The sequence below is a fragment of the Chrysochloris asiatica genome, unplaced genomic scaffold (assembly GCF_000296735.1).
Source record: "Chrysochloris asiatica unplaced genomic scaffold, ChrAsi1.0 scaffold00030, whole genome shotgun sequence".
Classification (NCBI taxonomy): Eukaryota; Metazoa; Chordata; class Mammalia; order Afrosoricida; family Chrysochloridae; genus Chrysochloris; species Chrysochloris asiatica.
In genome coordinates this window covers 8,246,508-8,271,393 of record NW_006408548.1, presented here as the reverse complement: position 1 = coordinate 8,271,393, position 24,886 = coordinate 8,246,508, and the positions used below count along the sequence as shown (strand labels likewise).

Below are 24,886 nucleotides of genomic sequence, written 5' to 3'. Positions count from 1 at the left end.
CTGTGTCCATTCTAAAATTGTGCATCCTTGCAGCTATTGTGCCAAAGAGTCTCACCAAGGGTATTGCATGCCTTTGCTGTACCTCTATCTCATCTAATTTATTGTTCTCCTTTTAAGCACTGTAATGGCAGCCATAAGGTCAGCAGCTCAGACAAACCATTAGCTCTCAGGAACCTTGAACGAGGTTGCTATGAGTCAGAACCAACACAATAGCACTCCTTCCAGATAAAGTGTACAATGCAACAAAATATGACAGTGTTTTGTTGGGACCCATAAGGTTGTCATCAGCTAATTTTTGGAATTAGATAGCCAGTCATTTCTTCTGAATTATTCTTAGTATGGAAGCTTCACTGAAAGCTGTATACCATGGGTGACCCTGCTGGTATTTGAAACATCATTAGTATTGCTTCAGGCATCATAGCAATCTATAAGTCACCACAGTGTGACCAACAGACAAATGAGTGGTAGAAATGACCATTAAAATCTGCTATATAATCAAGAGCCAATGATACTGAAGGAGGAAGTTCAAGGTGCATTGAAGGAATTGGCAAAGAAAAAGGCACCAAGAATTGATGGAATGAAAATTGAAATCTTTCAAGAAAGTGAGGTGGCATTGGAGGCATTTACTTATCTCTGCCAAGAAATTTGAAAGACAACTATCTGGCCAACTGATTAGAAGAGATTCATATTAGTACTAATTCCAAAGAGAGGTGACCCAACTGAATGCGGAAATCATCGGACAATCTCTTTGATATCCCATGCGAGTAAAGTTTTACTAAAGGTAATTCAGAAATGGCTGCAAACATACATTGACAGAGAACGTCCAGAGGTTAAAGCTGGATTTAGAAAAGACCGAGGAACAAGGGATATCATTGCTGATGTCCGATGGATCTTGGCGGAAAGCCGAGAATACCAGAAAGATGTTTACCTGTGCTTTATTGACTACGCAAAGGCTTTCGACTGTGTGGATCATGACAAGCTATGGACAACATTGCAAAGTGTGAGTATTCTGGAACATTTAATTACACTCATGAGGAACCTGTACATGGACCAAGAGGTGGTTGTTTGAACAGAATGTGGGAAACTGAATGGTTTAAAATTAAGAAAGGTGTGCTACAGGGTTGTATTCTTTTGCCATACTTACTCAACCTGTATGTTGAACAAATATGAGAAACTGGGTTATATGAAGAAAAATGTGGCATCAGTATTGGAAGGAGACTCATTAATAACAATCCTGATGCCACTTTTTTTCTCCATAAAACCCAGTTTCTTGGATTATTTGTTCAGCATACAGGTTGAATAAGTATGGCAAAAGAATACAGATATGCAGATGATACAACCTTGCTTGCTGAAAGTGAAGATCAAAGAGCACAGCCTTCGGTATGAATTGTATCTCAAAGTAAAGAAAACAAAAATCCTCACCACTGGACCAATAAACAACATTCTTATCAATGGAGAAAAGATTGAAGTTGTCGAGGACTTCATTCTTCCTGGATCAACTATCAACACTCATGGAAGCAGCAGTCAAGAAATCAAATGACGTATTGCATTGAATCTGTTGCACAAAACCTTTTTAAAGTGTTGAAGAGCAAAGATGTCTGCTTTAAGACCAATGTGCATCTTACCCAAGCCATGGTATTTTCAATAACCTCATATGCATGTGAATTCTAGACAGTGAATAAGGAAGACCGTAGGAGAATTGATGCTTTTGAGTTATGGTGTTGGAGGAGAATATTGAAAGTGCCATGGGCTGCCAAAAGAACCAATAGATCTGTGTTGGAAGAAGTGCAACCAGAGTGCTCCTTGGATGCCAGGATGGCCAAATTTTGTCTCTCATAATTCAGATATATTTTCAGGAGGGACCAGTCGCTGGAGTAGGATATCATGTTTGGTAAGGTGGAGGGTCAGAGAAAAAGAGGAAGCTCTCCAGCAAGATGGACTGACAACGCGGTAGCATCAATGGGCTGAAGCGTGGCAACAATTGTGATGTTGGCTTACGAACAGTCAATGTTTTATTCTGTTGTATATAGGGTCGCTATGAGTTGGTACCAACTCAATGGCACCTAATTACAACAACAATGGATCTCAAAAATATCTTCAGTCTAGCCCATCTTCCCTCCCACTGGCTGAATTCATTCTACTTTCATTAATACCTGCATTATGTTCTCTTCAATTTACTTTTTGACTAACTTTCCACAAAACCAGTAAATTATTTAAAAGCAAATATCCTAAGAGCAGTCATCTACCTATCTGATTTAAAGTATTAAAAGATCTTTAGTAGCTGCAGAATATAATACAAACTTCCCAGAATGTCACAAAAAGAACTGTATTCCTTGGTTCCTGCAACTGAACTGAATTGTCTTTGGTTTTCAGAACTTCTCATGGTATTTTTCACTTCTCTGTCATCTTTCACATGGAATTCTTTTTGCTAGCAAATTCAGGCATGGCAATTATTTTTAAGTAAACGTCACTCTCTCATTTCAAGAACACCATAAACTCATAAAATCCAGTCAGAGTCAGTAACACAGCTAGTCATGAGAGAAGGGGCATGAGCAGCAGTTAAGTGAGCAGAATCCAGAACCATCCTGCTCAAATACATGCTCCAACTATGTCACTTTCCAGGTGTATGACCATTGGCCTTAGTATCCTCCTCTGAGAAATGAAGTTGATAGTAATAATACTGTTACTAATTATTGTTGTTGTTGTGAAGTGCCACTGAGTTGGTCCCCACTCATAGCAACCCTGTATAGGATTTCCAAGGCTGTAAATCTTTGCAGGGGCAGGAAGCCTTATCTTCCACCTATGGAGGGAATGGTGGGCTTGAACCACTAACCATGTAGTTTTCAGTCCAATCCTCATCCTACAGAGCTACCACAATCCCCCTAGTTATTAATACTATTACTAATACTAGGATGGAAGAGCCCTGCATGGTATAATGCAATCATCAATGCAAATATTACCTGTTATTATTACTCTGTATTTGATGTTCCCATAATGTATTTGACATATTGATAACTAGAAGGAGCCCTGTGGTGTAATAGTTAAGCACTTGTTTGCAAACTGAAAGGCTGGCAGTTCAAACACACCTAGCAATTTGCTCCTGTGAAGATTGCTGTTTAGTTGTTTAGTGCCATTTAGTTGTTCAGTGACCCTTTATAAGCATGTATAGGCTTTCCGAGGAGCAGCTGGTAGATTTGAACCATCAATTTTGCAGTTTGAACTGACCTTGCAATCTAGTGTTTATCCTACAGCATCACACCAGGAAACCCTATGGGACAACTCTACTCTGTTATATGGAGTCGCTATGACTCAACATACATTCAGCAGTACCTAACTAAACAACCTTGGTACATGTATCTATTTTCCTGCTGGTTTATCATTCAATGGATACAGGCTCTATGTTTTATTCCTCTTTATATTCTGTATGGCTGTACTGGAAACTCCAAATGAAAAAAAGAAATGTAACAGATGATGGCATCTGCTAGGATCCAGCAATTTGACATTACGGCTTTTCTCCCCATCAAACCAGTCTGGTCCTAACTTGATTCTTCTTAAATATGACCTCTAGTTTCACCCAAAGCAGCCAAACATAAATTGGTTTTCTCATGGCATGGATTAAGAAAATAATTTTGGGAGGCTTCGAATGTCCATTGTGCTGTTGATGAATTGCTGTTGTTGTTATGTGTGGTGGAGTCGGTTCCGACTCATAGCAACCTTGCATAGGATTTCGGATACTGTAAATCTTTATGGGAGTGGAAAGCCTCATCTTTCTTCCACGGAACAGCCGGTAGTTTGGCACTGCTGACCTTGAGGCTTGCAGCCCAATTCGTAACCACTATGCTACCTACCAGAGTTCCTTTGTTGATGACTAGAAGGTAGAAATTTTACATGTTGTTGTTGTTGTTGTTGTGTGCCGTCGAGTCGATTCCGACCCATAGCAACCCTGTACAGGGTTCCCGAGGCTGTAAATCTTTAAGGGAGCAGAAAACCTCATCTTTCTCCCGCGGAAAAGCTGGTAGTTTCGAACTGCTAACCTTAATGTTCGCAGCCAGATTCGTAACCACTCTAAATATAAAGAAATAGAAAAAAAAGTCACTGATTAACTTATATAGATGATTTTAAATATTTCATTTTTTGTTTTATTCCCTTACATGGTAACCTTCTGATAAAGGGGAAGTAGAGGGACTATTTCTATGCATGTGAGATGTCAAAATAACCCCACACGTTTTCTCAACACAGGCAATGCAGGTGCTTTAGATGACTTACTCAACATACCATGGAATGTAATATCAATGTCCAGAATCAACCTATTCACATTGCTATATTCAATCTAGCAGTCAGTGTAACGTCAAGGGGAGTTGTATTCATTACTGTAGAGAGGGTAAGAGTCTCATTTTATGTAGATTTCTAAAACATTGCTGCACCTCCTTTCTAGGTAGTATTATTAAAGCTTGCCTAATGTTGATTCCAGTCTTGTTTGAATGTCTGTTGTATATACTGGAAGAATTGGCAATCTACTTCCAAAAAGTCAGCCAAACCCCAAACAGATCTGAGCACTCTAATACCTTTATGCATATTGTGCTATAAATTGGGGGTCAACTTGATTACCACTGATAATAACGTTAATTATATTAACTTATAAAGTCATTTTGGATTGGTATAGTGGCTGAAACGATGGGTTTAAACATAGCAATGGTTGGGAAGCCGTCAGAAGACCAGGTAGCATTTAATTCTGCCAGATATTTATGTAGTCACTAGGAGTCAGAGCTGACTCCACAGCAGGTAACAATAGCAACATTCTTCTGGTGTTGTAATTTCAAAAAGAAAACCTCATTATTAAATGAGGGACACTGGGCCTATACATAATTTTAATGCAGGGTTGTTGTTATTGTTATTAAGTACCATTGAGTTGGTTCTGACACATAATGACCCACCCCTCCAAATTCTGAGGCTTTAAATCTTTATAAGAGCAGAAAGCCTCATCTTTTTTCTCACAGAGTGACTGCTTTGTTCAAACTGCTTACCATGTAGTTTACAGACCAGAGTTTACCCTATGAAGCCACAATGATCTCCAATGCAAGACAGACGTCAAATAGTACTAAAACATAAGCACAAAGTATTATAAGAGGTATATATTTATCCATTGTGTTTGGATAAAATATTTCTGGAAGACCACACAAGAAATTGGAGCCCTGGTGTGGTGCTGTGGGTTAATGCGCTGGACTGCAAAGTTGGTTTGAACCACAAGGTCGGCAGTTCAAGCTCACCAGCCACTCCTTAGAAAGGGTCACTATGGGTAGGAATTGACTTGATGACATCTAACAACAACAACAACAACAAATATAATAAATTGTTGACAGTAGCTCTCTGAAGAGAATCAATGGAATACTGAGAAATAACTCTGGGAGGAAAACTTTTTTACTGCTTTCTTTTTTTATTCATTTCAAAAATTAAAACAAAAATTAATACTATAGCAGAGAAGAGGCAGTTCAGTTGCACTGTGGGATTGAGAAGATTTCTGGATAGAGATCTGACATGAGCTTTTGGAGATGGTCTAAATGTTGAGTAAGGAATGTATCTTATTATCCAGGGGTCTCCTGCTGCTAAGGAGGCCTGATGGTACAGTGACTAAGCACTGCAATACTAACTGAAAGGTCAGCAGTTGAAATCACCACCAGCTCTGCAGGAGAAAGATGTGACAGTCTCTTTACTGTAATGATTACAGCCTTGGAAACCCTACAGGGCAGTTCTCCTCTGCACTATAGTGTCGTTATGAGTCAGAACTGACTCCAAGGCAGTGGGTTTTTGGCTATCCTGCTGCTGTATGCTAAACCACAGGATTTTCTGATGAAGAAATTCAGCAGCTGGGCTATAAACTAGTAGGTCAACCTATGTAAAGTTTACTATTCTGAATCCAAAGAAATCCACATTATATAAAATCATGAAAAACCCAAAGACCACCAAATTAAATGTATTTATTGGCTAATGAAGAACCAACACAATGCAACCATGGGACATGGTGAATTTTGTTATGCATTTTAGAATACTTCGCAGCATCCCTGGCCTCTACACACTAGATGCCAGAAGAATATCCCTGCAAGTTATGGCAACCAAATCATGTCTCCAGACATTGCCAAATGTCCTCTGGAGGGCAAACTATAGGCCATGCTAGTTGCATCATCTTCCCAGATTTATCCAAATTATCATGTTGAAAATTCACTTCCATGTCACTTCTACATGAGGTTTTGAAGGTTAGAGTGAAGAAATGTCTGGATTGCAACAGAGGAGTAAAATGCCTTCAGCTTCTTACTATCAGCTAATTTAAGAGATTAAAAATGCCCATATTCCTTTCAGATCTCTCTGGCAGAGCTCTATAATTTGTTATTACTATTGCCCTATTGCTTTTTGCTTAGCAGTTCAGTATGAAATGCCATCACTCTCAAATATGAATGTTGGATGTGGGAAATAATTTCCCCCCTTATATTCACAATCTCATCTTTTCTCTGCTCTTTTCATGAGGGTTGCTGTGTAAAAAACCTCTTGGATGGCTTGATTTGAATAAAACGTATTCTTGGGGGAGATGTGAAAAAGAATGCTTTTCTATAGCATTATTTTGCCAGCTGGTTTATATGGGCATTTGATATTAAGTGATACAGAAGCTTTTTCTTATTACACCAGGAAAGAAATCTAATGTGAAGAATATGTTCGTATTATAATAAAAATGACCACTAACTTATTAATCTTGTGCTATGTGTTACCCTGAAGACAGTGTGCATGGATCTGATTCTAATAATATTGCCTATGGACATGAAGCACAAGCCAGTATTGTTTGCTTCCTTGTGCAAATAGGATTTTGTATGGTTACCCTACAGTAAAATACATTCTACCCTGGGGTTATTGATAGATTCATGTTATTTCTATTGTCAGTGAAATAAGATTTTGCTATATTACTACTGACTACCAAATCCCCTGAAGATGACTTTTCTGTAGTCAGCATAATGTCTTATTAGTGACTTAGACTTGAATTTTCTGGATTTCTGTGGAACATGTTTCTTAAATGCCAGAAAATTAAGTAACTCTTGTGTTCCTTAAAAATAGGAAATATATACTCTGGTTTCTCTTCAGATCGAATAAATCTTTCACCTTTTACTTAAAAAAAAAAGGACATGTTTCAAAGGACAACTTATAGTTTTGTAGATCACTTAATTAACTTCTCTCAGCCACGTGGGCATTTGGTATATAGTACTTGTAAAACTGCCCCAGGAGTAACTACTCCACATGCCTAAAGCTAGGTTTCTCAAAATGATACTGCCATTATGCATCAGATAATCCTTTGCTGTAAGGGGCTGTCCTGTGCATTGTAGAAAACTCAGCAGCATCCCTGGCCTCTACACATTAGATCCCAGTAACACATTCCTGTAAGTTTTCACAACCAAAAATGTCTCCAGACAATGCCAAATGCTCCCTGGTGGGCAAAACTGCCCCTGATTTGCAACCACTTGGCTAAGGATAAAAGGGGCATTTGTCATACACATAATGCTGTATGAATCTTGGCAAAGAAACATCTCTTAGGAGAATGAAGTATTCCCAGGAAATAGTTTGTTAACAGACTTCATTCCCAGTTCTCTGTAACAGCATTTCCAAGGCATAAACCATTTATTACCAGATGTAAAAATATAAAAGTCACACGTTTCAAATTAACCTTCGCTTGCTTATTATGGCTAAACAGCGGTGTCAGTTTTCCCTTTCCTGTTCCCCAATAACATAACATCTCTGCTTTAAGTATTTATTTGTATGTTCTGTTTTGTTTGTTGGTTGGTTTGAACTCTGATGTCTCTGTGACAGTGCTTTCAAACCTAACAGCCATAAAGCATGGACTGAGAAATACCCATGATTTTAGGAAACACATTTTATAGTTCTCTCATTAAAGTCTGGTCTTGTGTATTCCTTTAGATCCGATACTGCTAAGTCTCATGGTTTGAGTAAAGGGTTTCCTGTAAATTCATCCAGTTTATGTTTGGACTTGGGAAGAGCTTATTGCAGAATACCAGAATTAGAGGATCAGGACAGTGTGCTGTATCTGTACTCTCACTACATTTTCTGTTCTAAATGACTCTGACTTGAGCAGCAGTATTAGAACTGACTGAGAAGTATGAAATATCATTCTTGTCTGATGGATAGGATTAAAGCAGAGAGAACCAAAATGCATTACATTGTCCCTAAGGGTTCCCTTTGCTTGTATCAGTTTCCTTGGCTGCTCTCTTTATGTTTATGCTGTTTCCCCCATAGAGTTTCCTATATACTCTCTGCCTGTCAATCCAACCCTTATTACTTTCATTTTCAATACTCTAATTGGTGCCTTTTACAAAACAGAGCAGCCACACTAAAATCTGATATGTGATTCGATCCGGTTAATATTAGAGGCAGAACCTGAGTTTCTAACAGAAGTTAAACTTGCACATGGTGAATGAGAATGCCCATCAGGGGCACCTGTCATGTCATTATGAGACTCAAAGTAAATCTTTCTGTTCATTGCCTTACAAATAAAATGTCAATGATAAGATTCAAGTGCAATTTCAACTTACAGATCTTAAATAGAAACCATGATTTTCTAGAAAAGAACTGTTTTCTTTAATTACACATACCCTTTCATGCTGCTTGTTAAGTGCCATCAAGTTGGTTCTGACTCATAGCGACCCTGAATAGGGTTTCCAAGGAACAGCTGATGAGACTGCGGTTAGCAGTTGAATGCTTATTCCACAGTACCATGTCAGGATTCCTTGCTTGCTTTGTTGTTAAATGCCTTGAAGTTAGTGCCGACTCATAGTGACCTGCATAGGGTTTCCAAGGACCAGATGGCAAATTTGAACCACCGACCTTGTGGTTGAAACCAACCTTGTGGTCCAGTGCATTATCCCACAGTGCCACATTTGGATGCCACTTGCATGCTTGGAAGGTAGATATTAATTAAGTTTTCACACTGAGCATCTACGAAGGTCTCTGGTTGTTGTTAGGTGCCATTGAGTCGGTACTGACTCATAGCAACCATATGCACAGCAGATTGAAACACTGCCTCATCTTGGATCAAACTCACTATTGTTGCCATCCTTGAGTCCATCGAATCTTCCACTTGGTCAATCCATCTCTTTGGGGGCCTTCCTCTTTTTCTCTGACCCTCCACCTTACCAAACATGATATCCTTCTCCAGTGACTGGTCCCTCCTGACAATGTGTCTGAAGTTTAAGAGATGAAGTTTGGCCATCTTGGCCTCCAAGAAGCACTCTGGCTGCACTTGTTCCAAAACAAATCTATTGGTTCTTTTGGTAGCCCATGGCACTTTCAATATTTTCCTCCAATACCAAAAGCATCAATTCTCTGGTCTTCCTTATTCACTGTCCAGCTTCCGCATGCCTTTGAAGTTATTGAAAATACCATGGCTTGGGTCAAGTGCACCTTAGTCCTCCAGCTGACATATTTGTTCCTCAACACTTTAAAAAGGTCTTGTCTCTAGGTTATACAAAAGTTTGCAATTGCCTACTAACCTTTCAAACCCACTAAACCCATAAAAAAAGATTCCTGATGTGGTGCTGAGGGTTAATGTACTGGACTGCAAAGTCGGTTTGAACCACAAGGTCAGTGATTCAATCTCACCAGCTGCTCCTATACAGGGTAGCTATGGGCAGGAACCAATGTGACAACACTTAACAATAACAACAAACACATGAGAAAAAATCCTGGTGATCTGTTTCCATAAAGAATATCTCACTGAATACTTTATGAAGCAATTCTACTCTATAACATATGGAATTGCCTTCAATCAGAATAGACTCAATAGCAATGGGTTTGATTTGGTCTGAGTATCTACAGATATGTGACCTCAAACTCTCTCCTCTTAGAGACTCAGTTTCTATGCTCCCGACATCTTAGCATTGGATACCCTGTACTGTAATCAATACTCTTCTTTTCTAGGTGCTCTGCCTTCATTCATTTAGTCAGTCAGTCAGTCAGCATATGTTGATTAAGCATCTACTCTGTCCTAGATTCCAGTTCTAGATCAAAGGCTAATGCGCCAGCAGACCTTTTGGAACTGACATTCTAGAGGAAGAAGCATTCAATATACGCATAACAAATAAATAAATAAATACCACTTCAGTTAGAGATAAGAGAAATGAAGAAAATAAATCAGGGCAAGGTGATAGTGAGCAATTGAGAAAGAGGTAATGGTTGTTGCTTTAGCAGCAGGCTTAAATACGGACAGTTTAATAGTGTCCAAATGATGACAAAAATGTAGTCTTATGAAACTTTGAGGAAACGAGTATTGCAGACAGAGAGAACTGTAAAGATGGAAATGAGAATGATGAGTTCATGCTACAAATCAAAGGTCACCGTGGTGGAATCCTAGTGAGAGAGGTAGGAGACTTTATCAGAGAGGTAGGCAAAGACCAAATTGGGCTGGCCAATACAAGATATTGATATTTTTGTTCTCGCTGCAGACAAATATACAGATAAGATATGATAAATAGTTAAATAGAAACATTTAGCTATGTCAGTCTTTGCCATCTTTGAAGCACATAGTATACATATAGCTAATTTTTTAATTGCTAGTGTGGTTACTTTTTCTTACATAGTCATTAATTTTCTTTTAAACAGTCAGGTTTATAGGCATAATTTAGATAGAGTATAGGGAATGTGGTGGCACCATACAATAATCACTGGACTGCAAACCACAAGGTCAGCGGTTTTAACCTACCAGCTGCTCCTTGAGACAGGATGAGGCTTTCTGCTCCCTCAAATATTTTTAAAAGACTATGAATTACCATGAATTGGAACTGACTTGACAGAACTTAATCACAACAACAATAGATACACTCTTGTAAATGTACAATTCTATGAATTCTTACACACACATTGTCTAATTACAACAACAATCAAGATACTGAAACAGTTAGCGCTTTCCAAAATCCCCTCATGCCAATTTGTAAAGAACCCCTTCTGTGACCTCAAGATCTTGGCATGTACTGCTGTATTGACAGTACATTGACAGGTTGTATTATCTGCCTGTTCATATTGTGACAGAAATGGAATTGCATAATATGTAATCTCCTGAGTCTGAATTAGCTCACTTAGCATAATGCATGTGAGATTCATCTTTGTGGTTATATGTATTAATAGATTTTTTTTCTTTTTTATTGCTGAGTAGTATTCCATGTGTGAACATACAGTTTGTTTATCCCATCAGTTGAAGGACACTGGGGGTGGGGGTGGATTGTTCCCAGTTTCAGGTGATTATAAATAATACTGCTATACATTTACATTAAAGCATTTGTTGCAACATAGGTTTTCATTTAACTTGGGTAAATACCTAAGATAAGACTTCTGGGTAATATGATACGTATGTATTTAACTTTAAAAGAAACTGACAACCTGTTTCCCAAAGTGGTTATACCATTTTGTTTTCCCACCAGCAATGAATGAAAGTTTGATTTTTCTCTGCATTTTTTCTCACATTTTATATATAATCTCAGAATTATTTTGTTTTCTTTTTAAATTTGGCCATTAAAATAGATGTAGAGTTAGTATCTTTTTTAAACTCAACAACAATACATTTGGGAGCATGCTAAGTATGGATAATAAGAAGCTAATAGATAATGAAGCAATCTTTCAGCTACATTTTCTTTTGTTAACCATATAGTATGAGTTTGTATAATCCTTGTGAAGAATCAGATTAAATAAAACTAAGATTATAAATCCCCAGTCTTGGATTGAAGGCTTTCAAAAGAATTTAAACTTAAAGAATTTACTCCTGGAATTATGACAACTTTGATTTCCAACCCTCCCATGTTTCCCATGAGTATCTCCTGGAAATGCTTCCTTAATGGTAACCTCTGAGCTCCTGGATTTCAAAATAGCAGTGATTCCACCAATGCAATGAAGTCTTGTCCCCAAAACTCCAACCCCAGTCATAATATTTTGAAAATTCATGTGTTGATTATAATGACTTTTGTTTAGAGAATCACATAGTGAAATCATGACTCTCGTATCCCTGTTACACATTTTTCAGTTCTAGCCTTCACATCAGTGAAATCTTCCGTCTCAGGTTTTCTCAGTTCTGTGACTGACCGTTTTAGCCCTTTCCTCCTTCATGTGAAGGAGGAAAATTGACTCACAATCCTTTTGGAGAGTGTGAGTATTAGGCAAATGGTAGACGGTAACTAATGGGCTGAGCAAAGACAGACGCATCACTGATTTCCATATCTACAGGTTTGCTTCCACCAGGTCTTCGGATGTATCATCTTTCCTCTGGCTTATTAAGACAACTAGAAAACTCAGAGTGTTAGCATATAATCTATAATAATGTACCATAGGAAACCAGAATCTCTATCAGTTCCTTCTTTTACTACAAAAAAGTACAAAAAATATTAATTTACCTCTTCCTACTGGTTACAAATCGGGCTGCGAACCGCAAGGTCAGCAGTTCAAAACTACCAGCTGTTCCGCGAGAGAAAGATGAGGCATTCTGCTCCCGTAAAGATTTACAGCCTAGGAAATCTTGTACAGGGTCACTATGGGTCGGAACCAACTCGAAGGCACTTAACAACAACAACAACAACTGAAACACAAATTGTCGTCTTTTTTTCTTTTCTCACCGAGAGAGTATTTAGCTCACATTCTGCTTAAGGGAATGGACCTATGATGAGTACAAAATATCCCAAACTTTCTAGGAGCTGACATCCATTTCCTGAACAATGAGATGGATGCAAGTTGTGTATACGTGACATCAGCCACTTTAAACTGAGTGTAATCAGTTTGCCTTTCCCTCAAAGCACATTAGAGGGGTGTTTCCTTTCCTTCAAAACAATGTACATGGCTTTTCTCCCCCGTTGGTTAAAGACACTGCTACACTCACCTGGCATAAGAAACAGTTTGTGCAGCTAATTTTTAGAAGATGACTCAAAGTTGTCATTTGGTTCAGAATGATTTGTTTCCTTTAGTGGAATCAGATACTATAAATCTTCTGGATGTGTCTGCTAACAGTTGGTGGGAAAACGTGAGGGTGGAACGCTGCCTTTCCCAGAGGTGTTTAGTAGCATTTGATTAGCAGCTAGGCATACAGCCGCTTCATGAATCTTCTTTTTTTGTTTTCTGTTTGCAGATTTTATTCTTCACCGTACAGTATTGCAACCAACCGCATGATTCCACAGACATCTATCACGCCATTCATTGCTGCTTCCCCTGTCTCCACATACCAGGTAGGTCCAATTTACCTGCACCTCAGGAGAGATCTCCCTTGCAAGTACTAGCCTAGAGAGAGCCAGTAGGACACAAATAAAAGAAACAAAGTCTTCTCAGACATTTTAGAGACATTTAAATGTAATAATTCTCAAGCTACTAATTAGTCTATACTTTCAAGGGCTTGTCTGCATCTACTTCACTAAGTTATAAAATCCACCATAGTTTTCATTCTTCCTGCTGAGTGTATATGATTATGCTACCTTCTGGCCAACATCAGTAGAGTTTTCTTACCATTCAAAACTTATTTTGATTTCTGCTATATTGTTCTTCACAGTCCCTACTGTCTTCTCTAAAAACACATTTCTAGGATTGCCCTCACTCATTCCAGGATATTGTGTCACTATCATCTCATTTTGTCATGGTTGTCCTGGTAAAGGTACATGGGTAAATTGTATTTCCCAAAAATTAGGGAGGGTTATCATTGTGGTAAAAAAATTATTCTTAATCCCTGCTTTTGCTTCATTCTCCATTCATGAGAGACTATAAGAGACCTGATGGATCTATATGTTGAAAGGTAGACAATCTTGGATTCATTGTGTGTCTTAAAACAGACATTGCAGCCAAATAATTTTGTGTGCACGTAAACTAAGTAGTCACATTAGTTCCTCAAAAAAGACGTGTTTTATGTATCTGAGTTACCACATATGATATACTCCCTGCTCTCTTTATCTGATATGGTTCTTTAAACAGTTACTCTGTCTAATTAGAAAATGCCTATAAATGCTGCCTAGAGGAAGACATTGTCTAGTGTAATTTTGTAAAAGTCTGGAGAGAGAACGAGAATGCAAGGGGGTGTGTGCAAGTGTGTGCATGCATGTATTTCTAGATATTTTGCAGATTGGTGGGGTGGATGTTTAACTGGGGGTAAAATTGTACTGTTACTGACTACTATGAATTCAGTAAATACCACCGTATTCAGCCACTACATACTACTTTGCAGGATGTCCCAGCTGTCAGAGCATCAAACTTGAGACTATAAGCGTTTTTCCTTAATTGATCCCCCCTGACGCAGATCATTTTCATTCTTTTTCGGCACTCAGACTCTCGATACATATCGGTAGGTGAATGGAGTAGACTTTGGTTGGAATTGCATTTGAGGGGTCTCACAGAGTCGATGTCTTAATTGCCTTTCCTTGGGCCCTATGAGGCTACGTGCAGGTGCGGCTCACTTTTTGTTCTTCCTGCAGGCCTGCCTGCTTGTAATGTGTATATTTTTTTTTCTTCTTCTCGTCTTGGCCTCTGTTTCAGCCAAGACCACCCATTGAGCTCCAGTGTAGAGCTCTTTGGCGACATGAGTAAAATAGCCACAGAAAAGTAATTTCACTTGGGAGGGCTCATACGTGGACTTTAACTCCAGCTCCCTTTTCTGAAAAAAGGAATTAGAGCAATTTCCTCTGTTGTTGATTCTTGCCTCTCACCACTGCTTCTTCTTCTTGTCTTTATTTATTTTTTAAACCTAAATTACACTGGCTACTGCATTGAAAATTTCATATTGAAACTATATGGCAATTCCATATTGAAAAATGAAACATTCAGGGTTCATTCTCCTTGTGACAGTCAGCTTTTACAAACAGACTTTCTCATTTGGCTGACACATGGTACATCTCAGAACTGGTGACTAGCTCAAATAATAGTTTTTATTTTCTAAACAAATTATGACTAGAGAAAAAAGTTACAAAGTTGCTTAACTTAGATTTCACCCAAAGTCTTCCCCCAAACTTCTAAATATCTATTTAGTTCTTACACCAACTTTTTCTACTTGGATATACTTCCAAGAAAGGATCCCCAGAACCTTTGAAGTTAGAACCAATGATATAAAAAAAAGAAGTCTTAGCAGTCAACTTTTGCCTTTTTCATTACTTGCCAGAGCATCTCTGGGTCCTGATCACTGCATTGTCTTAGAAGCTTCCAAAGACTGTAATCTCCATCACCACACCTTAAGACCTAGCCTGGATCATGTGGGCATTGCAGCCAGCTCTAGTGAAATGGGAAGTCACTTTACACTTTTATCATGTTTCAGAGACCAAATTAATGAGGCCCAAGAATTTCCTTCTAGCCTTGGTTTTGAGCACTAATTAACTATAATGTCAGATGGACTCCACTTCCTTATGTCCGAGTGTGACTCCACTGAACACAAGAACCAAGTTCTCTCTGTGATTGCTTTGTGCTAATAAATGCTGTTTGATGCATAGGTCCAGAGTACTTCATGGATGCCACATCCGCCATACGTTATGCAACCAACAGTAAGTGTTCTCAGTCACCTGAGGCTAAATATTTCTATTATCCAAGTGCAAGCTTTTGTTATGCATAGAAGCTTTGGGGTAAAGCTTTTGTTATATTCTATAACCTTTTTCAGGCAGCCATATTTTCCAATGAAACTGCTGTTCCTGAATCTGTAACAAAAGCATGTAGAAAGAAGGAAGTAGAGGGCAACAGAGAGAATATGAACCAACTTTCTTGGAGGAAATGACAGTCAACCTCCCAAGTTGATGTCTATGGTCTGTTGTGAGTGGAGTATTTCTGCTTCATGCAGCAACTCAGAACTCTGGGCAATTAAATTCATTATACAAGGAAAGCTGTTTTGTTTTCCTTCTCTTTCTAGTATGCTTTGTTTTCTTTGGATGCAAGTTGATATGCTTTGGGGGAAATTTTTATTATTATGGCCAAACATTGACTGCAAAGCATTGTATTTGAAATTTGGAGGCAGCTGTCTACTAATAGATGGAGATATATGGATAGATAAAAAGGTGGATAGTTATTGTTAAGTTAAATATCACATTATCTTCTTTAATGATACGTTTCTTCCAAAAATGCTAAAACTCTATTTTACGTTACCCATTTAGTAGCACAATATTATATTAGCTAGTCCAAACTTTAAAAATATTACATGTTCACTTTGAAAATAGATTGAAGACTCAGGATTCCATCGTCTTTGTCTAGGTCTTCTAGGTTTTCTAGCTCTATTGAGATATAAGACAGAAATATTTCAGTAACAGAATACTTAAGGGAGTAGTGGGAGAAAGATCTCTTGAAGTTCTGTTACATGCACTTGGGTGCACCCTCATGAATATGCTCACATCTGCACCTTTATGTCACTTTCTGTCACTGTACTTAATGGGCTTTTGAAAGGACCAAATGAGAGAACAAATGTAAAACAATTCAAAAAGTAGAACGTACTATTGTCATTATTGTTGAGTGTGCCAGTTATTTAAAGGGGCAATATTACCTTTTAAACCTTTCAAAAGCTTTCTTACTATCAAGTCCAGACTCATAACAACATCACAGGACCGAGTAGAATCACCACAACTTTCTCCTGGGGAGTGGCTGGTGAGTTTGAATCACCAGCTTTTCACTTAGCAGCTGAGTGATTTGACCACTGCACCAATAGGCTTCCTTTTAATAAAGACCAGAATGCAAACTACACAGACTTGCATTTTCTTACTCAAAGGATCAGTCTCAGCAGCTGTTTTTCATATTTGAGTCTTGCCCATTTATGTTTTAAAAATAAGAAACATTCCATGTTGCTCCTAAGATTTTGATATTTTGCTCTTATTTAAAAGTTAAAATATATGAGGGGGTTTCAAAAAGTTTGTGGGAAAACAGAATGAAAAGATCATTGAATTTTCCCATGAATTTTTTTGAAATCCCTTCATATGTAGCTTACTGCAGCAGAATGCAGGGTCATGTTTTGTAAATCCTTCTGTTTACTATTAAATATACATCTTTGGGTCTTCCTGAGTTCATCTATGCTCTGTAAACCATACCAATATGCAGCAAAAACAGGCTCTCCTTTCTGTCCAAGTCATGAGGTTGAATTGAGCATAAGCTGCTTACCCATTGTACAACACAGGAAAAGGAACAAAGTCCTGACAAATTTTAAAGAGGAGACTTTCTACAGGGAAACAACTACCTTTTTTAAAAAAACCAACGTGTTCATCTTTAGAGCAGTAATTTTAGTTTAGTCCTCATACAAAGGTTAAAGGAGTTCTGGTAATGTAATGGTTATGAATTGGACTGTTCTAACCTCAGGACCAGAAGTTCGAAACTACCAGCTGTTCCTCAGAACAAAGATGAGGCTTTCTGCTCCCATAAAGATTTACAGCCTCAGAAACCATGGCACACCACCACCACCACCACCACCACAGAGGTTTTCTTTCTTTGTGGACAAAAGGAATGCACATCTGGAAAAATGTGAATAGTTTGCCAGATGTCAGTGTATTTAAGACTCTACAGTAATTCTGTAGCTGAGAGTAGCAGGGCAGACAATTATGTGAATCTTTATTTCAGGACGTTGGCAGTGTTATTCCTGTACATTCCCCTCTGCCCAAATACCACTTCAACCTCACATTTGGTATATTGTTTCTCACACAGCTTCCTATAGCAATAGCTATGTGCAAGGGTGTTTGTATGTGTGTGTTTTAATTTGTCCTCTTGGATTGTCCTTGCTATGACTACTGCTCACTGGTAACCATATTACTTCCCCTGCTTAGACTGTGCATCACATTTGAGCTTAGACCACTCATGTAATAATTATGGCTGGGAAGATTCCTGGAAAAAGGGGTGTCTACACCACCCACCACTTTGTTGTCTTTAACATGGGGCATTTGCTAAACAATATCATGAAAACAAATATGTCACCATTAATATTTATCTTATCAATCTTGTTGGTTTTATAGCATATAAATAGTCCTACCAAATAGGGCTTTACTTCTTCATCAATATTATGGTATTAAATGAAACATTCTGTGATGCGAGAATATAAAAATACTTAAACCATCCAAGGCAGAGAAGCAAAATAACTGGGTCTGAAAAGAATCTCTGAATATCACTCCTGTGAAAATGCCAAATAGTATAATGTAGTATAAAGTGTCATAATTGAAAGCATCTAGAGTTATACATAGCACAATAAATACTACATGAAAGAGTGAATGAGCTTCTTTTATAACGGGTTTGCCATCAGAATACAGGTGTTGGTGAAAACCATCGCAAAACCTAAGTCAAAATGGGAAAGGGAAAGACCCATATCAACATCGCTGTTATTGGATATGTCAACTCTGACTCTGGCAAGTTAACCACTACTGGTCACCTGATCTACAAATGTGGAGGAATTGATAAAAGAACCATTGAAAATTTTGAGAAGGAAGCTTCTGAGATGGGGAAGGACTCCTTCAAGTATGCCTGAGTCTTGGATAAACTGAAAGCTGAATGTGAGCGAGGCATCACCATTGATAGCTCCCTGTTGAAATTTGAGACCAAAAAGTACTATGTGACCATCATTGATGTCCCAGGACACAGAGACTTTATCAAAAACCTGATTACAGGAACCTCACAGGCTGACTGTGGTGTCCTGATTGTTGTTGCTGGTGTTGGAGAATTTGAAGCTGGTATCTCTAAGAATGGGCAGACCCGTGAGCATGCGCTTCTGGCTTACACATTGGGTGTGAAACATCTATTTGTTGGTATTAATAAAATGGATTCAACTGAGCCACCCTACAGCCAGAAGAGACATGAGGAAATTGTTAAGGAAGTCAGCACCTACATTAAGAAAATTACCTACAACCCTGACACAGTAGCATTTGTGCCAATTTCTGGTTAGAATGGTGACAATATGCTGGAGCCAAGTGTAAATGTGTCTTGGTTCAAGGGATGGAAAGTCATCCGTAAGGATGGCAATGCCAATGGAACCACATTGCTTGAAACTCTGGATTGTATCCTGCCACCAACTCATCCAACTGGCAAGCCCCGGAGCCTACCTCTCCAGGATGTCTACAAAATTGGTGATACTGGCACTGCCCCTGTGGGCAGAGTACAGATTGGTGTTCTCAAACCAGGCATGGTGATCATCTTTGCTCCCATCAACATTACCACTGAAGTAAAATCTGTTGAAATGCACCATGAGGCTTTAAGTGAAGCTCTGCCTGGGGACAATGTAGGCTCCAATGTAAAGAATGTCTCTGTCAAAAATGTTTTCCGTGGCAATGTGGCTGATGACAGCAAAAATGACCCACCAATGGCAGAAGCTGGCTTCACTGCACAGGTGATCATGCTGAACCACCCAGGCCAAATCAGTGCTGGATATGCACCTGTGCTAGACTGTCACACAGCTCATGTTCCTTGAAAGTTCGCTGAGCTCAAGGAAATGACTGATCGCCACTCTGGTAAAAAGCTAGATGGCCCCAAATTCTTGAAGCCTGGCAATGCTGCCATTGTTGACATGGTTCCCGGCAAGCCTATGTGTGTTGAGAGCTTCTCCTCTGGGTCATTTTGCTGTTCATGATATGATATAGATTGTTGTTGTGGGTGTCATCAAGGCCATGGACAAAAAGGCTGCTGGAACTGGCAAAGTCACCAAGTGTGCTTAGAAAGCTCAGAATGCTAAGTGAATATTACCTTTAACACCTGCCACTCCAGTCTTAATCAGTGGTGGAAGAACAGTCTCAGAACTGTTTGTCTCAATTGGCCATTTAAGTTTAATAGTAAAAGACTGGCTAATGAGAACAATGCATCATGAAACCTTCAGAAGGAAAGGAATATTATGTGGACCATTTGTTTATTTTTTCTGTGGCAGTTTTAAGTTATTAACTTTTAAAATCAGTGCTTTTTAAATGGAAACAACTTGACCAAAAATTTGTGACAGAATTTTGAGACCCATTAAAATAAGGTTTAACGAGGGAAAAAAAAGAGTGAATGAACTAATGAATGAATGAATGAATGACTCAACTGCTAATAGCATGAATTTTTCGTTAAGTTTTTGGGATGGAAATCTTTAATAGTTAAGTACCTTGGATAAGATACTTAAACTTTCTGAGGCACTTTTCCCTAACCTGTAACATGGGTATAAGAATATGTAATCAATTATGTACTCAATTATGTGTTTTGAACATTAAATAAAATAAAGTACTAAAGGTTTCATAATACTCCCTGGCAAATGGAAAACCCTTAAAAACTATTCTTATTCTTATTATTTATTTGAATACACCTCATATTACCATTTGGGCAAATTACATAAAATGAATATTGACATAGAAAAAAAGCAAAAATTACTTACTTTTATATTTACTGCTTACTAAATTTAATGATGTCATTAAGTTTTGTGGTGGCTCTGTGGCTATAAATAAAACAAATCATTGTGGTTAGTACTTAACTTCACTTCTTACTAAACCATTCAATAATTAATATTAAAGTGTTTTTTTTAATATCCATTAGATACACACTTTATGTCAGTAGGTAGAACCTACTTTACCAACAATTCAGTGTGTCAGTATCTATGTGTTTCAAATATGTTGCCTGTAATTCCTATTTGCTTGCAAGTTTTTTCCTCTATCATGTTTTCCCTATCCCACTTGGAGAAAATTTCATATAAACTTTTATTCTGTACTCACATGCCACCCCTATCACCTGCTAGAGAGAAAGCAGCTTGCCTCCACACACACCCTGCATGTTCTCTTTCAGGCTCGACTCTAACAGTTCTAAGTTCTCAAACAGACATGAATCAAAAGAAAAAAAACAATGCTTCAGGTAGCAGTATTAGGTGAATGGTTAAACTAGAGGGGTGACCATCAGTAATATAAAAATGAAGTGACAAAGACAAGGGAGAGGAACAATGAAGAACAGAGAGTGTAAGCACATAGCTTGCCATTGAAGTTTGGTTTTTGGGGATTTAAGTTTCTAAGTTGTATACACTCTGCTTTTCTGTAGATTTAGAAGTAAAATCCAAGAGGCTTTTCACCTTTAAAGAGGAGGTGATGGTAGTCTCCTTGTCCAGGTTACAACGAACCTATTCTTCTGGTGTTTGTGCAAGACAATATCTCTATTAGTTATCAGACCCTGGAAAGTTGTCAGGCCCCACACAGGGCAGTAAGAGCATTTCTGTTTGTACTTTGTCATTGTCCTCTTGAATAGATACGAAGGAGAGAGTACTGTAAGACCAAATCAGGATTCACGCTTTGCTGCGAAGGCAGAAATGCTGACTTTGCCAATGCAATTGGTTATTTGTTTCTGTTTCTCAATATAGGATTCTGCACTATACTCTGAAGTCTCACCATTACACTGACAGAATCTTAATAGATGATGGATTGCACCAAATATCCTCTCTGCATAGCAGCATAATGTCACATCACAATCTTACAAGAATACACAATTTCAATTCTCATATTGCCATACATTGGACAGTTTGTTAAACTTGTGCTAGTGACAAGGAGAAAAGATGATAATTCCAAAAAAGAACTATTTTCCTATTCCCTTATTTTGGCTCATTTGATTCAGAAGTCATCTGTTTTTCAAATAATTATTTCACCTCAAGGAGAAAAACCAACTTATATTTTTACTTATTTACACATTGGTTATCTAAGCTATATATTGAATCATTGACTAGATTGTTGTGATACAAGGCTAAATTATTATTTTTATGATTAATAAACTCCAAGTTTATAGTTGCACATTAAATATAAACTTTCCTTGTACAATAAGACTATTTAAGAAAGCTATAGTATACTTGGATTGACCATTCTTTACTTGCAAACACTGTATAGAGAATTCATTTTAAAAGTTGCAACCACCAAAATTGCAGGAGGTGTCTTCTATAAAAGCACATCATTAAAGCTGGGAAGATATTGTAAACCATTAGAGTTCTGTGCTTTAAGAAGCATGGTTTTCAGGTGCCTTCTTTTTACTGTAACACCAGAGTTCAGCAAAAAGTAGAATTCTCATGGTTTCATAGTATAAGTGGTGATGGTGTGCCGTGGAGTCGATTCCTACTCACAGTGACCCAGCATAGGGTTTCTGAGGCTGTAAATCTTTTAAGGAGCAGAAAGCCTCATCTTTCTCCCGTGGAACAGCTGGTATTTTAAAACTGCCAACCTTGAGGTTAACAACTTGAATTGTAAACACTGAGCTACCAGAGTTCCTTTCATAGTCAAAATACCAGGTGTAAAATACATTTGCTGTCTAATAAGCTACGAAAATATGCTTATGGGATAATCTTTTAAAAGCAAAGAGCAAAAACAAAACAACCCTAACCTATATATGCAATTTCTACTGAAAGATAATTCCAATGAGTGAGAATAATCTTGAGGGGGAAGAGGCATTAACCTGCGAATGCCAACTGTTTTCAAATATACTGCTTAGTAAAGTAAATATGAAAAACAAAATTAATTTCTATGTTACTGTATCAAATCTCTTGCACACCGTATCTACTGTGGAAAAACGCTGGCTTTGTCATTGGTAAATGTAACTTTAAACTACTACAGTAAATTTTCAAAAGTAATATTAGATGACTTAAGAAAAACAAAAAACAAAAAACTTTACATAATGGAAATAATAAGGCTTAGAAGTCCGGAGGGCACAAAACAAAAAGTCTTCACACCTAAGACCTCTCCCTCTTCAATTCTGTTCTCCAGAAATAAACATATTAAACTTGTGTGTAACTTCCCAGTCATTTTATATGTGCACAAAAGTATATGTGTGTAAATTATAAGTGTTATTTAAATATATAAACAAGATTCTTCTGCAATTATTGTATTACCACTTGCTTTCTGTTCCCACAATAATAGAATGGACTGAATGCCTGCACATTTGGATCACATCTAGAATTATTCCAGTTCTTTTCTTTTTCTTGTTTTTGAAACATCATAGTGTGTCTTTCTATGTTGTTGTGGTTGTTGTTAAGTATCATTGAGGTCAATTCCAAATCATATCAACCCTGCAAAAGTTTTCCAAGGAGCTGCTGGTCGCTTTGTAGCACAGACCTTGTAGCTAGCAGTCAAATGCTTATTCTGCAGCACAACACTTATGATAGATGCACCAAAATGTGTTTTGTCAAACTTTAAGGATATTTTTTGCTACCCCATCTTTCTCCCACAGAGTAACTGGTAGTTTCCAACTGCTGACCTTGAGGTTAGCAGCCCAATTGGTATCTCACTGATATTTACTTTTATTTCTGTGAGTCTTAGAGGTGTTGAGTTGCTTTTATTTAATTTTCTTGCCTTTTTCTTTGAATTGCAAGTTCATTTGCTTCGTTCATTTGTCTGTTGGGTTGTGGACCTTTTCTTACCTAAAAAAAAATATTTTATTACAATAAACAGTGTCATAAATATTTTTAATACTATTTTGGTTTACCTTGTTTATTAATTGTTTAGTCTTAGCCATGCAGAATTTTAGTATTTAGTGTTCGTATGATCAGTCTTTCTTTTTTTTCTGTAAAGGCCAGATAGTACATATTTTTAGATTCATGAATAATGTGATAACAACTCAGGAAGTATATGCATGAAACATAAGCACGTATTTCACTTGTTTGTGTATCTGTGTAGAGAGAGATAGGTAGATAGATTTCCTTCGAGATGACATCACATTGCACATATTGTTGTGAAGCTACTGTTTTCAGCTAATAATAGTCACTTTACCAGATTACTTTTTAAAATCTTCTCCAATCACATTTTTTCAACTGCCTTGCCAATAAATATGAATTCATTATAGCTGATTTACATAGATCCGGATCCAATGCTTCACTACATATTATGTCTGGTTGTTTTGTCCTTTATTATTGTTGCTGTGTGGTGCCATCATGTCAGTTCCAATTCATAGTGGCCTTATGTACAACAGAACAAAACACTGCTCGGATTTGCTGTATCCTCACAGTCAGTGTTATGTTTGAGTCCATTGTTACTGGTACTGTGTCTTTCCCCATTCTTGAGGGTCTTCTTTGTCATGGGCTCTTTACCAAGCATGATCTCTTTATCTAGAGATTGGTCCCTCCTGATAACATGGTGGAAGTATGCAGGACAAAATCTTGCTACCCTCACTTCTATACTGTGAGCATCCTGGCTATACTTGCATCCTTTAAGTAACTTGAGTACAGTTTTTTGTTTGTTTGTATTTATTTTAATCCATGTTATGGAATTGTTGGACAGGCAAGTTTAAGGGCCCTGCAGAAAGTTCTAATTTTGGCTATACCTGGTAGAATCATCCTTGTTTTGCTTAGTCTGAATTTTTATCTTGCCGATGTAGTTGTTAAATGCTGTCAAGGTGCTCATAGTAACTCTGTATAGGGTTTCCGATGAGTAACCCTATACAGAATCTGTACAAGGTTTCTTAATGTGTTTGAACTACAAACCTTGAGGTTAGCAGTTTAGTGCTTATTCTACACCTGGACTCTGTTATAGCCTATATAATGAAAAAAATGTTATAATCAACTTTCTTTCTAATTTCTCATGTTGTTTCTAATAGATTGTTTCATTGATTTTCATGGGATTGGAAGGTCATCAAGTATACTGTAATTTTCCATTTCAATTCATGTATCTATATTTCATATTTGGAGCCCTGGTGGGGTATTCTAAGATAAACACTGGACTTCTAACCACAAGTTATATAGTTCAAACCCACCAGTCATTCCTCAGGAACCCTATATAGGGTTGGTACTAGTCAGAACTGACATACAACATATTTCATATTTAGATTTCTTGTCAAAATGCTTTGGAGTGTATCCTTTTATTCCTTACTTTATGAGACTATCACTATGAAACATTTGTTTTGTAATCACCAATAGATGTTGAATTTAACTGAATGTCTCTTGAAAAACTACGGAGTTTTTTTTTTT

General features: G+C 37.7%; 1 protein-coding gene and 1 pseudogene across 9 annotated transcripts in view; both read left to right on the top strand.

The window, feature by feature from the left end:
• RBMS3 (RNA binding motif, single stranded interacting protein 3) overlaps nucleotides 1–24,886 on the top strand; it is a 1,190,010-nt gene that overhangs the window by 1,028,729 nt on the left and 136,395 nt on the right. For 6 of the 9 annotated variants that reach the window (XM_006851596.1, XM_006851600.1, XM_006851601.1 and 3 more), the window contains 2 exons: nucleotides 13,154–13,250; nucleotides 15,486–15,536. In XM_006851596.1, coding sequence (XP_006851658.1) covers nucleotides 13,154–13,250; nucleotides 15,486–15,536 — 148 coding nt within the window. The remainder of the gene's footprint in view (nucleotides 1–13,153; nucleotides 13,251–15,485; nucleotides 15,537–24,886) is intronic. The other 3 variants (XM_006851603.1, XM_006851604.1, XM_006851602.1) reach the window with 1 other exon arrangement.
• LOC102819967 lies at nucleotides 18,296–19,676 on the top strand (annotated as a pseudogene).